The sequence below is a fragment of the Denticeps clupeoides genome, chromosome 4 (assembly GCF_900700375.1).
Source record: "Denticeps clupeoides chromosome 4, fDenClu1.1, whole genome shotgun sequence".
Taxonomy (NCBI): Eukaryota; Metazoa; Chordata; class Actinopteri; order Clupeiformes; family Denticipitidae; genus Denticeps; species Denticeps clupeoides.
In genome coordinates, this window is record NC_041710.1 from 4,067,945 (window position 1) to 4,081,096 (window position 13,152).

The 13,152-nt window shown below is 46.4% G+C and overlaps 3 protein-coding genes across 5 annotated transcripts; 1 reads left to right on the forward strand and 2 right to left on the reverse strand.

Annotated features, from left to right (window-relative positions):
* Nucleotides 1-2,433: 2,433 nt before the first annotated feature.
* Nucleotides 2,434-3,214, reverse strand: mrpl34 (mitochondrial ribosomal protein L34). The gene is made up of 2 exons (XM_028978693.1): nt 3,036-3,214; nt 2,434-2,788 (listed from the first exon to the last, which is right to left on the reverse strand). Exons 1-2 carry the CDS (start codon nt 3,074-3,076, stop codon nt 2,530-2,532), a joined length of 300 nt encoding a protein of 99 aa, XP_028834526.1. The 5' UTR covers nt 3,077-3,214; the 3' UTR covers nt 2,434-2,529.
* Nucleotides 3,215-4,011: 797 nt separating this feature from the next.
* trnau1apb (tRNA selenocysteine 1 associated protein 1b) lies at nt 4,012-8,636 on the forward strand. Of its 3 annotated transcripts, none has more exons than XM_028978343.1 (11): nt 4,012-4,156; nt 4,582-4,679; nt 5,493-5,516; nt 5,864-5,963; nt 6,383-6,435; nt 6,571-6,702; nt 7,204-7,323; nt 7,468-7,726; nt 7,832-7,877; nt 7,966-8,284; nt 8,435-8,636. In XM_028978343.1, the coding sequence occupies exons 1-10, from the start codon at nt 4,121-4,123 to the stop codon at nt 8,103-8,105; spliced, it is 1,008 nt and encodes a 335-aa protein (XP_028834176.1). In that variant the 5' UTR covers nt 4,012-4,120; the 3' UTR covers nt 8,106-8,284; nt 8,435-8,636. The 3 variants fall into 3 exon arrangements, with proteins under 3 accessions (XP_028834176.1, XP_028834177.1, XP_028834178.1); XM_028978344.1 differs by having other exon boundaries at nt 7,835-7,877; XM_028978345.1 differs by lacking the exon at nt 5,493-5,516.
* A 1,540-nt stretch (nt 8,637-10,176) lies between these two features.
* fitm1l (fat storage inducing transmembrane protein 1, like) lies at nt 10,177-12,077 on the reverse strand. The gene is made up of 2 exons (XM_028978346.1): nt 11,616-12,077; nt 10,177-10,928 (listed from the first exon to the last, which is right to left on the reverse strand). Exons 1-2 carry the CDS (start codon nt 11,792-11,794, stop codon nt 10,226-10,228), a joined length of 882 nt encoding a protein of 293 aa, XP_028834179.1. The 5' UTR covers nt 11,795-12,077; the 3' UTR covers nt 10,177-10,225.
* Nucleotides 12,078-13,152: the final 1,075 nt, after the last annotated feature.

Consider the following 13,152-nt stretch of genomic DNA (forward strand, 5'->3'; position numbering starts at 1 on the left):
ACAACCACGACTACTTTAACAGAGACTGCGTTAGAACCACTACTATGTTACCAGAGTCCGCGTTATGGCCACTACTAACGGTACCAGAGGCCGCGTTACGGTCACTACTACATTACTATACACCGCGTTACGGCCACTACTTCGTTACCAGAGACCGTGTTACGGCCACTACTAACGGTACCAGAGGCCGCGTTATGGTCACTACTACATTACTATACACCGCGTTACGGCCACTACTAACGTTACCAGAGGCCACGTTATGGACCACTACTTAATTATCAGAGGTCGCGTTACGGCCCCTACTAACGTTACCAGAGGCCGCGTTACGGTCACTACTACATTACTATACACCGTGTTACGGCCACTACTTCGTTACCAGAGACCGTGTTACGGCCACTACTAACGGTACCAGAGGCCGCGTTACGGTCACTACTACATTACTATACACCGCGTTACGGCCACTACTTCGTTACCAGAGACCGTGTTACGGCCACTACTAACGTTACCAGAGACCGCGTTACGGCCACTACTAATGGTACCAGAGGCCGCGTTACGGTCCCTACTACATTACTATACACCGAGTTACGGCCACTACTTCGTTACCAGAGACTGTGTTACGGCCACTACTAACGTTACCAGAGGCCACGTTATGGCCACTACTTAATTATCAGAGGTCGCGTTACGGCCCCTACTAACGTTACCAGAGGCCGCGTTACCGCCACTACTACGTTACCAGAGGCCGAGTTAACGTTATCAGAGGCAGCGTTACGGCCACAACCACGACTACTTTAACAGAGACTGCGAGTTACGGCCACTACTAACGTTACCAGAGGCCGCGTTACGGCCACTACTAACGTTACCAGAGGCCGCGTTACGGCCACTACTAACGTTACCAGAGGCCGCGTTACGGCCACTACAAAGTTACCAGAGGCCGCGTTATGGCCACTAATAACGTTATCAGAGGCAGCGTTACGGCCACTACTACGTTACCAGAGACCGCGTTATGACCACCACTACGTTACCAGAGACCGCGTTATGACCACCACTATGTTACCAGAGACCGCGTTACAGCCACCACTACATTACCGGAGACCGCGCTACGGCCACAACCACGACTACTTTAACAGAGACTGCGTTAGAACCACTACTATGTTACCAGAGTCCACATCATGGCCACTACTTTGTTACTAGAGTCCGCATTATGGCCACTACGTTACCAGAAACCGTGTTACGGACCTTGTACCTCTGAACTGTTTTAACCAAATTCACTGTTATGTGTCGGGCAGTTGTAAGACAACTTTATCTCCAAGCTGTGGCTGTGCAAAAGGCCAACAAATGGCCTGAGGTGCCATGAATGGAAGTCTTGCGGGGGGATGGACGACCACTGTATTCCTGTTTCAGGAGTTCTGTTTGGGCAAAGCAGAAGAATCAAACGACAGTCTGATCTGGGGAGTATAAAAGAGGTGATCTTCTTTTCCTCCTCCATTGGGGCCTCTCTCCCCATTTCTGGAGCTTGACCCCCTTCTTTCTCTCTCTTTCTACTTTTCTTTTAATTTGGGGTTTTCTGTAACATTGGTACCATGTTTTCATACATGTAACTTCAATTACCTACCTGTGTTAACCTTTTTTGTGCCATGCCTCTGTATGTCCTGGTAACATCAGATGATTTTTATTTTTTTTACACAGTGTTGCATGAAGACAATCACAAGGATGTAACAGTGACACTAATGACAATTGCATCAATCTTCAAGATTATGATCTTGCAACTCCAAAACTATGGGGGAATTGAAAAATAACAATGAAGTCCTTTTATGTGGGTCCAGTTTAGGATATTAATTAAATTGTTTGTTAGTATTGGGAGACAAATTTCTTTGTTCAGTTCTACGTTTATTTATATATTCTTTGCTTTCTATATATTTTGAAATTTTCCTCAGAAAATGTCTGACTGTGCAATAGGACACATGACTGCAGTTAACCTGTGCAACAATTATTTCATTATCACTAGTATATAATATCACTGTTTATAATTATTTAGTGTGATTGCTACTATATTTGCTAAATATTTACATTTTCTACGTTTATCAAATTTCTTATATCTCTTTACAGATCTTCTTACCTACCTACCTTTTACAGTTTAACCTGCATGAATTTGTGTCTTGTTCATGTAAACAGCAGTTAAAAGTTCCCTCTGGCAGACGATCTAGAAGCCTGCAGACCAGGACCAGCTTCTGCTGGAGCAGTGGCAGCCTAGCGGGTTTATTCAGACCCATAATCAAATCCCAAGCCGCCATGGTGCCACTGTACCGTCCCACCACACACTGCTCCCCGGGCGCCTGACATGGCTGCCCACTGCTCACCAGGGGTGACGGTTAAATGGAGAGGACACGTGTCGTTGTGTCACCGCGTGCTGTGCTGCAGCGTTTCACAATGACAATCGCTTCACTTTCACTTTTATTCTTCGAATAACAATAAAAAGACACACTAGCGAAATCGCAAGAAGTAACCAGTCCAAACGTCCACCCGCCAAGTTCAGTGGCTGAGGGACTTCCTTCCTTTCAGCATCCTGCGCAGGATCACTTCGATCCCCCCTTGGGTGCTTATCCTCTTGATCCACCCATGGGTGCGTTTCCGCTTGATGTTCTTCGGCTGGTACTCCGTGCCCCGCTTCACGGTGCGCACCTGCTGGTAATGCCACGGGGGCTCCGCCTGAGGGGTCCAGGGCCGCGCCCAAGCTCCGATTGTCCTCTGCTGAGCCTGATTCGCTACCTGGGACTTTTTCATGCAGAGTCTGCAACGTAAAGACAAGAAAACGGACCGGTTTAGTGCTTTAATATTTTTGGTTAAATTTAAAGTGCATTATAAATAAAATGTATGATTAATACAGCAAACTGCTGGTAGAACACACGTTTACTAAGAAACAACCTAAACTATTTATAAGGACTGAAAATATACTCGAATAAACACACATGCCAGTCGCCACAACCATAGAAAGCAATGAGAGCGGATCTTCAGCAAGTACCGAGCCTCCGACTCACCCGAAGGCGGCACGAAACACCGCCGACGTGACGACGTTCATTTCCGCGACCAACAGACGTTACGAACCGGGACGTGGAGGAATGTCTGCCGCTCAGAGACAGATGCCGGGGCACGCCACAGTCGCCACAGTCGCCAAAGTCACCAAGGTCTGCGTCTGCGGCGTTGTTCGCGAACGGGCGGTCGCGTTGAGCCTCACTACCGCCCCTTAGCGGAACGGAGGAAGAAGCTGCGAATCTTTATTTTGTATGGCCAAACACACAAGGGCCAATTAATATATATATACAGCATAGGCCAAACGTTTGGACCTTCTCATTCAATGTGTTTTCTTTATTTGAATGACCATTGGTAGATTCTCACTCTGAAAACTATGAATGAACACACGTGGAGTTATGTACTTAACAAAAAGTGGAGACCTGGCCTACACAGTCACCGGACCTGAACCCAATCCAGATGGTTTGGGGTGAGCTGGACCAACAAGTGCTAAACACCTCTGGGAACTCCTTCAAGACTGTTGGAGAAACATTTCAGGTGACGACCTCTTGAATCTCATCGAGAGAATGCCAAGAGTGTGCAAAGCAGTAATCAAAGCAAAGAAACTAGAATATAAAACATGTTTTCACTTATTTCACCTTTTTTGTGTAGTGTGTGTGTGTATTTTTTTTCTTTTTTTTTGGTAGTTCTCGTGATAGGGTGGTAGTAGCCTAGTGGGTAACACACTCGCCTATGAACCAGAAGACCCAGGTTCAAATCCCACTTACTACCATTGTGTCCCTAAGCAAGACACTTAACCCTAAGTTACTCCAGGGGGGGACTGTCCCTGTAACTACTGATTGTACGTCGCTCTGGATAAGGGCGTCTGGTAAATGCTGTAAATGTAAATGTTCGGCTGTTAACTCGGGGCCAGGAGATGGCAGTCGTGTAAATACACTGTTCTGCGCATGCCCAGACCGACGTGCTGCGCTTGTTGCGTAACGCGGAAGTATTTGAAATCGTTTGTGGACGCGTCGTATCTGGAACTCGCAGCGGTTGATTGTTTTTTTTTTTTAAAGCTTCGTTCTTGACAGATTTACCATTCACCGTCGCGATGTTTAATCGAATGACAAGCCTATGGATGGGCGACGTAAGTAGTTTTCTTTGCTGTCATTTTTTAAGCGACAACGCTTCGCCGAGGAAGCAGCGTGCGTCGTCGTCTTAACTGGCTAGCGTCCACGCTATGCTAACGCTCGCTACGGCTTCCGTGCCCCTGTACACGGTCACTTTGCTGGTTTCCTCGGACGAGAACATAAAGACTGAAACGGGGAGCTATTTAAGTGCTGGATTTTGTGTTATGTTTCCCCCCCCTCATGTGCTACCACAGACCAGCCCTAGCAAGGCTGCTAACAGGCTGTTAACTCTTAGCGCTCATCGCTTAGGCCAAGGCACCCGTTTAAACCCAGCCGGTTTTGCCGACTAATATTAATATTTGATCTAGATCGCCACGATTGTAAAACGCGCATTATTTAAATGCTGGAATGAGCTAATAATTCCCCGGAATGTGTTTTACAGTTGGACCCGTATATGGACGAGAACTTCATCAAGCAAGCATTCAGCAACATGGGAGAGACGGCATATGGTGTTAAAATCATCACGCACAGAGTGACCGGGTGAGAATCTGCCACAGGGCTCAGGGCTGAACTTTGGCTTTCATGACACGTTAAAGGTCTCTTATTATTTGTTGCTTTTATATCGGTCTTGTTGGTCCCCTGATACTGTATCTGAAGTCTCTTTCCGAGAGAATGGTGCAGAATTACAGCCACTTTGATCCAGTCCCACAGTGAGATTTCCCAGGACGCGCATTTTTGGTGTCTGTAGCTTTAAATGCTAATGAGGAGGAGAGTGTCCCATATATAATGTCATCAACACAATTCACCTACCACAATGTTTTGCGCAGACTGGAAGTAATGTCATCGTTTTTGCAGAAAAAAAGTTAACCCACTGGTTCTTCAGAGTCTCACTTGAAAGTGAAGTGATTGTTGTTGTGATGCACAGTGCAAAATGTGTCCCCTGTATTTAACCCATCAGCATGGTGAGCAGCGTCTGGGGGTGCTCAGTGTCTCCTTGGCGGCTCAGTATTCGGACCGGCATCCTTCCGATCACTGGTCCACTTTCGCTAGGCCAACCACATTTATACTTATTTTCACATCCAGTCATAAGGGGACAAATTCCAGATCTGAGAGGTGAAGCAGAATTACGAAAGCATTTTTTATACCTATTGCCATTTCTAGCCACTGTAGGACCATAGACAGGCTAGGGCAACTCGTATTAAGGTTAAATAATTTTACAAAGTGAAATTTTCCTAATAGGGGACATTTAAATGCAACTGATAAGTCAGAGAGACCACGTTTATTAGCTGACTAATGTAGAAGGTCTTCTTTTTTTTCTCCTCGGATTGTTTTATTTGTGTACAAATGTTGCAGACAGATGCACATTGAAATAATCAGGTGAGGTCATCACAGTCCAATAATACACACAATGCAGTAGTGTATAGCAACATGTTTTAATATAAATACGATAAGATAAAAAAAAAAATAACCTTGTGATGTTGTAGTAATGGGGTAAAGTATGTACCACAAACAGTTTTTTTGTGTTTGTATGTCTGATTAGGTGATGCAAAATGGGCTAAAATCAGAGACAACACTACTTGGTTTTATTCAAACTGGAGTGTCAAGCCTGCATACATATTCATATATGATATCTAATGTAGGCTAGATGCCTGCACACTGTGCTTAGGTTCAGAGAGAAAGTATTTGGTACGGGTGTATTGACAATGCTGTGGTTCCCTCCTCAGCGGATCAGCAGGATATTGCTTTGTGGAAATGGCAGATGAGGCCACAGTCGATCGCTGTGTTCAGAGGCTCAATGGGAAGCCTGTTCCTGGCTCCAATCCTGTAAGTGCAGCAGATTCAATCATGCTGTTATCTTAATATAAAATAAATGTATGTATTTTTTTTTTCTGTCTTTGTTTCTGCACAATTGTGCCAGATTTACTTAGGGGAAAAAAACTTAACCAGCATGGCCCCCCACCTTGATCAGAAGTGATAGACATACCTTATTATGACATTTTCTCCCTAATGAAGGTGGTTAAGGCTGTTTATAAAATGACTTTGTATGACGCTGGTGTGAATAAGCACAGTTAGGAAGTAACGGGCGAGTGGGATAAGACCTTTACTGGTTGGTGGAGGTATGTAAACATACAAAAAGTTTTCTTACACTAATTTATATTTGTTTTCTAGCAATACCTCCATACTACACGACAGGGCTGATAGCAGGTACTAAATGAGGCTTTTTCTGTTTCTGTTGCTTACAGCCAAGAAAGTTTAAGCTGAACTTTGCAACATACGGGAAAAGGCCAGAACCAGGGTAAGAACTAGAAGACATTGTGGATAATGAGTAATCACAGTTAAACAAAAACAATTATTATATATTATAAACGTGACATCATAGTGGGATTTAGATATTAATTTGTCTTTCAATTTCAAATTTTAATTTCTTCAGGCCAGAATTTTCAGTTTTTGTTGGAGACCTCACATCTGAAGTTGATGACTACCAGCTTCATCAGTTCTTCTTGAAGAAATTCCCATCTTGCAAGGGGGGCAAAGTCGTGACTGACCCATATGGAAACTCGAAGTATGTGGGACCCTGTTCTGCGGTCACGTCACCCATTTTACATATTTGTGATTTTCCTTTTTAATAACTGTCACGTCAGGATCATTTGGATTGGCTGGGCTGTGACTGGTCTGTTGTCACGGCCACCAACATATGCTTGATTTATTTATTTTTTTCTTGTCTTCTGTCATGATGAAATTATTATTATTATTATTTTTCCGTTTTATTTCAACTCCTGTTTCTTCCTCCTTTCCAAACCAAAACGCGGACAGAAAATTTCGTGGTTGTGGTGTGTTACAGTTATGACAAATCTGCTAAAACTATTGTTTCCCCCATATAGGGTAAGCAAGAGCAACACACATTTCAAGTGATGCTACTTCATATTAAAAGTAAAAAACAATGTTTCAGTTCTACCATATAATAAAAATTTATTTTCAATATTACGTATTTATTTTGCATGATACGGCGCAGTCTGACCGAGGAAGCCACCCTGACCTTTCAGTGCTCTGTTTGACCCTGCAGAGGCTACGGCTTCGTGAAGTTCAGCGATGAGAACGAACAGAAGAAAGCCCTCGAGGAGTTTCAGAACGCTTCAGGACTGGGGGGAAAGGCCATCCGGATAAGCATCGCTGTCAATAAGGGGTACACTTCACATCTATAAATCCTAACTGTTGTCAAATTGAGGATCTTGGCTTATGATTGCAGGGGGATTTTCCATCGATGCTATTTCTGGATGCATTAAGCAAGTTGTATTGCTTTTTCAAATGTCCAATCTGTGTTTTTCAGCCCCAAATCCAACAGCTATCACAACCAGAACCAAAACTACAGTAACTACAACAACTACAATAATTATCAGCAGTCCTACTACCAGCAGCCCTACCAGAACTACTACTCACAGTGGGGCTACGATCAGTACAACAACTACAGCAACTATGGGTATGGTTCCTATGGCAACCCACCGCCCGTCCCGCCCCATGGAATGATGGGCCCTCCACCACCTGTGGGGATGCCCCCTATGCCCCCTGATATGCAACCACCCACAGAGGTCATTTTTCATCTTTTTTTTTTTTTTTTTGGTTCATTGTTGTACAGGTCTGGTGGGGATATGTCCTATGATTAATTCTAATTTCTCACCCTCTTTAATTCACAGCAGCCACAGGAGTCTGTCGCGGAAGCTGAAGAAGAATACGCCGAAGGTAATGCCATTGTCACTTGTGTCGTTGTGACGCTCGAGCAACACGTTTCAAGTTCGTTTCAAAAGCCTCTGTTTATCTCCCCGTGCAGACCCAAACCCCCAGGTGGACGTGGACACTCTCAACAGGCAGTACATGGAGCAGAGCGAGGAGCTGTACGACTCGCTCATGAGCTGCCACTGGCAGCCGCTGGACAGTGTCACCTCCGAGATCCCCGAAAGCAGCTCATGATTCAGCTCGTGTGACTCGACCTCCCATTTTTAAAGGGACATGCCTTTTTAATGCAACATATAATGGGTCAATACAAATAACATTGAGTTCCCCCCATGTGTTTTCAGACTGTCCCTGATGTGATTTGTCCACCTTTACTTGTGCATGTCAATTTTTCACATTTCCTGAAAGAATGCGTTGTAAGTTGTAAGTTTTTTTTTTTTTTTTTTTAATATAAATATTATTTTGTGGGACACATTTATAGAGCTCACTGGTTTATATGAAGAATGATATAAAAAAAAAAGTGTGCTTTTATTCTCCCCAAAAATAATTTTGAAAAATGTTTGCAGTCGTTCCTTTCTGTGCATGTTATGAGCGACCTGAAGCATCCGGCCTGCGTTCGCCTCTTCTTCGTGTCCATCAGAGTCCCGATGTGTCTCTGTCCTCTTCACCCCGGCTGTCAACCTCCCAGGAACTCGCGCCGTCAGCTTCAGATTATGGTTTGGTTTTGACATTTTGAAGATATTTTTGTAATAAATGAATGTCTTGAAATTGTCTTTTATTAAGAGTTTTTAGAGTATTATGACGGTGGCTTGAGGTTATAAGTTGCGAATCAAAAAGTTCCCATCTGAGATTTCTTCAGAAACGAAGTCTGATGTTCCTGCTGTGTCTGCTTTATTGCGATCAAGGGAAATCAAGGTAAATGCAGACAACGAAATATTTCATGGCCCCTATGACGTCATATTGACTGTAGACGATAGGCGCAACACATTTTCAACGACATTACATTTAAGGACGCGCCTTTTGAAAACTCACTGTGCATACAGACAATGCTGACTTGTAAATGATGAAGCGCCGATCTGCTTAACATCGGAGCCGTAACCCTTGTCGCTGCCCGACTTGGACTGCGCATGCGCAGCGGTAAGGGGTTCGGTTTAGGGCGTGGCTTTTGGAGCATGAATGCGCAGTCCAAACCGGGTTACCGGTCCGACTCGGGTGACCAGAGCGACAACCCTAACCTAACCCAACCCTCACCATGGATACGGTGACCAGCCAGACAGCACGGGGGCGAAAATTCCTCCTTATATATATATTATGTATTATAAATTAAACAAAAGGAACATCTAAATTAAAAGTGCAAGTGGTTTGGGTTTTAGGGGCTTGAACTTGGTTATCATCTCGACTGTCTGTTGCTGAAAGGCAGCAGGGAGACTGGACACTGGACCAGTAAATGAATCGCTGCGTTTAATGTGTTTTATAGATGCATTGTGCTTTTTCAGCATTTAATTTCTACCATTTTACTGTGGCGGTAAACGCGCGGTCAGGTGATTCGTTTTCATTAGCGCTAAAATGGAAGCGGATTCGGTGAAACGGACGCTACAGTCTGGCATTACAAAAGCCTGTGGAAGCATGTTGGTTCAGTTATGTAGAGCCACAATGTTGAATTCGGGCTTATAAAACTGTACTTGATCGGTCAGTACCAGAATAGCTAAAGTGATGTGATACACAGCACACGGTGCACACAGTGAAATGTGTCTTCTGCATTTAACCATCACCCTTGGTGAGGAGTGGGCAGCCATGACAGTCACCCGGGGAGCAGTGTGTGGGGACGGTGCTTTGCTCAGTGGCACCTTGGCCGATCGGGATTCGAACCGGCAACCTTCTGATTATGGGGGCCTCTTTCTTAACCACTAGGCCACCACTGACCAAATCTGGACCACGGCCAATCAGAGGCCAGCCCCACCCTTCACAACCTCTGACTGGTTTAGAATACGACACATGGGCCTAACACGTGTTGATTTTAACATTGTTGCCAGATGTTCGATAATTATCCTATTTGTACGATCATTTTACCCTCGGTACGATAAGATCAGTAATTCCAGAAATCCCATAATGTATGATCATTTCACCCCTTCAGGGGTTTCAGATCTCAGTTTTCATCTGGCTGTGCAGCTGTTCTTGACTTGTTCATGCCTAGTCTGTTTTTGTAGTTGCACCATTGAGAAATTTGGTCGCACTCTAGAGCCCTGGTTGTGATGCTGTAATTTTTTGGCGTGGAATTTCCTCGACTTAAAACGCACACAGCCCAAACACATTTTGAGCCACCGGTAACTTTATTATATTACTTTTGCCGAGGCTCTTCATGGACCTGTGGCGTTGGCTTCGCTGTGTGAATTTGAGCCGCCCTCTTTCTTCTGTGAGGTCAGCAGTCCCAAGCCAGGCCGGCCAGGGCAGTACCAACTGGGCCCCATCCGATACCAGCCCTGGTACAGCACCCGCCACGTTAGGCACCCCAGGGCGCCGCCTATGAGCTGAGACGGGAATTGTGGGAAATAGGCCAGCAGGCACAGCAGCAGGAAAATCCAGAGGCCCAGCAGCAGCGTGCAGAACAGGAAGAGGATGCGCAGCGGCGCCCCCGAGGGCCCGCCCAGGGCCAGGTAGGGCCCGAAGATGGCGGTCTCCTCTGCCAGCAGCAGGCAGCACAGGCAGAGCAGGAAGGCGTCTTCTGACACCTCGTAGCCCCGCCACAGCATGCCGGCGCTCAGGCAGGACGCCTTGGTCTCGGCCTCTCGCAGCAGCAGCAGCGGCGCCTGGTCGGCCTCGGGGGCCCCCGCGCCCGCCTGGCCCTCCAGGCCGCCCTTGATGGTCTCGTAGCAGCTCCCCGTCGCGTTCTCCAGCATGCTCAGCAGCTTCCGGGAGCCCTGCCACAGGCCCCCCGCGACAGCCAGCCTGGAGAGGTGGCGCAGAGAGAGGTGGGCCGATCGGCGCAGGGAGAAGGACAGCAGGAAGACGAAAGAGCCCACAAAGACACAGGTCCAGCCCCAACCTGAGCGCAGGAACACCCTGACGGAGAAACACAACGTCATGCATCCTTTTTAAAGCATGATGTGATGAAAGGAAAGACACTGCAAAAGTTTTGGCGCGTCATAGCCACAGCACTGTTGTCCCCTAAAATACCGAAGTGTCCCGTATGTGACTAATTTGACAAAGTTTTCCTGATATTTCTGAGTTGGGGTGAACACCGCATCATCCCGTCCACAATTTGTATGAAGAACGTTGTTGTATTTGTAGGGTATTAGTAGCCGAGTGGTTCAAACCCCACTTACTACCATTGTGTCCCTGACCAAGACACTTAATCCTGAGTGTCTCCAGGGGGGGACTGTCCCTGTAACTACTGATTGTAAGGCGCTCTGAAAAATGCTGTAAATGGATTGATCAGGCGATGGCGATTTGCAATTGACAATTTCATTAGCAATTGCAGTTTATAAAATTTTTTTTATATTTCGTTTGTTTCTGTTTATTGACAATAAAGTAATTCAAATATCACGTGCAATATCTTTTACTTTCTTGATATCATGGTTTAAGTTATAATTTAACTCCTGTGGGGTGTCACTTGGCCCTTGTGGCAAGGCCCCGCCACAGTGTTTGTCCTGTATTTTTCTGCATGGAATGTGGCAACCCTGCTTATAATATCAACATACCCACAGTGCATTGCAGCATGCAGCGACTGGCATAGCTCAGCGTCCTCACCTGTAGAGGAAATGGGTCTTCTTAGCAAAGACGCTGTACTGGGAGACCCAGAGACTCAGCGCCGGCCCAAAAATGACCAGAACCGAGAGGAACAGGTGGAAGTGGCGCCTGATGGTGGCGTGGCCGAGGACCCCGGCCACCAGGTCTGTTACGACCACCAGGACGAGGTTCGGGAACATTTTGTCTCTTCAAAATGTTGTTCAAAATGTTGACCTCTCACATCAAGCGAGACGGAGCTTTGTCTTGGCAACAATCCCGACGTTAGAAGCACGCAGTACGCCGACGCGCCACAGTGGCTGCCCGACACTTGCGAAATCCTGACGAAGCGAAGAACTGTCATCCGGAGGTTCCGGAGGTTTGACCTTCCACAGGTTCTCCGCCTCACGCTTGGTTCCCTGGAGCAACGCTTCCTCCTCCCACGGTTCCTTCCCGTCAACGATCTGGGACGAAGCCCCGTCCTCGCCGTCCCCCCGCCCCCCCTCCCCGAGCCTTTCACCTCCCGTCTACACACCCCCAGCGCCACCCACCTCCCCGCTGTCATGTTCCAGACCGACAGGATTTGTCACTTTGGCCAACGTGAGCGCACTTATTGTGCTGAAGAAGCCGACTTGCGAGTGGGGAGGTGTGGCACGTTTTAAAACCTGTGCCCCGCTGGCCCACTCTCCGGCGTGTAAATGTCAGAGTATCAGTTCCACAGGGCGTGGGGCACGGGCCCGCGCTATTTTTAATCTGTGACCTCTGCGCAGCGTCGCTGTGCTCCCCCCACCGAGGCCATTCTGGCCATTCTTAGACGCAGCTGCTGGCTCGGGTGCCTGTTTCTGTCCGTCACCCGCGCTTCACAAACGGCAACCATGAGCTGGACAACCATGCATTATCCAGTGGCTCAGAGTCCAATGTACACGTGGGCAGAGGAGGCCTAGTGGTTAATGAAGCGGTTGCCGGTTCGAATCCCGATCCGCCAAGGTGCCACTGAGCAAAGCACCGTCCCCACACACTGCTCTCCGGGCGCCTGCTCACCAAGGGTGATGGTTAAAAGCAGGGGACACATTTTGTTGTGTCACCGTTTGCTGTGCTGTAGTGTATCACAATCACTTCACTTTCACATATAATATCTTTTTTTTAAATATTTTTTTTCACAGTCACACTTTAAATATTAATAAAGGTTTAAATACATGTAGTATTTCATGCACAGTTAGTTGCAAGGTCATGTGACCAGCTCCTGATGAACGACTTGTCCTTAGGAGGTAAGATGTCAGCACTGGTGTTCTAAAGTTCTGCAACTGCATGTCTACATTTTTGTAGGATTATTATTGATCTGCATTACAACTTCTGTCTCTTACGTGTCTGTCTGTTGATATGGTAAATTAGCGAATAAAAGGGAATGTTAGAATCTCACAAGTAGGGCTCAGTAGGGTTTATTAATACTGCGGATCCGTGGATCTGCCCTCTGTTGTACTGCCATCTGCAGGACATGCAACTGTAATCACGCAGGAACGAAGCTTGCACGACGTGTGATACCTAGAACGTGTGAAGTCCA

Coding starts and splice junctions, on each gene's coding strand:
- mrpl34 (XM_028978693.1), bottom strand. CDS start 3,076: ATGAACGTCGTCACGTCGGCGGTGTTTCGTGCCGCCTTCGG. Junction 2,789..3,035: donor GTGTTTCGTGCCGCCTTCGG/GTGAGTCGGAGG, acceptor TTTACGTTGCAG/ACTCTGCATGAAAAAGTCCC.
- trnau1apb (XM_028978343.1), top strand. CDS start 4,121: ATGTTTAATCGAATGACAAGCCTATGGATGGGCGAC. Junction 5,964..6,382: donor CTGTTCCTGGCTCCAATCCT/GTAAGTGCAGCA, acceptor TGTTGCTTACAG/CCAAGAAAGTTTAAGCTGAA. Junction 7,727..7,831: donor ATATGCAACCACCCACAGAG/GTCATTTTTCAT, acceptor TTTAATTCACAG/CAGCCACAGGAGTCTGTCGC.
- fitm1l (XM_028978346.1), bottom strand. CDS start 11,794: ATGTTCCCGAACCTCGTCCTGGTGGTCGTAACAGACCTGGTGGCCGGG. Junction 10,929..11,615: donor AAGACCCATTTCCTCTACAG/GTGAGGACGCTG, acceptor TTTCTCCGTCAG/GGTGTTCCTGCGCTCAGGTT.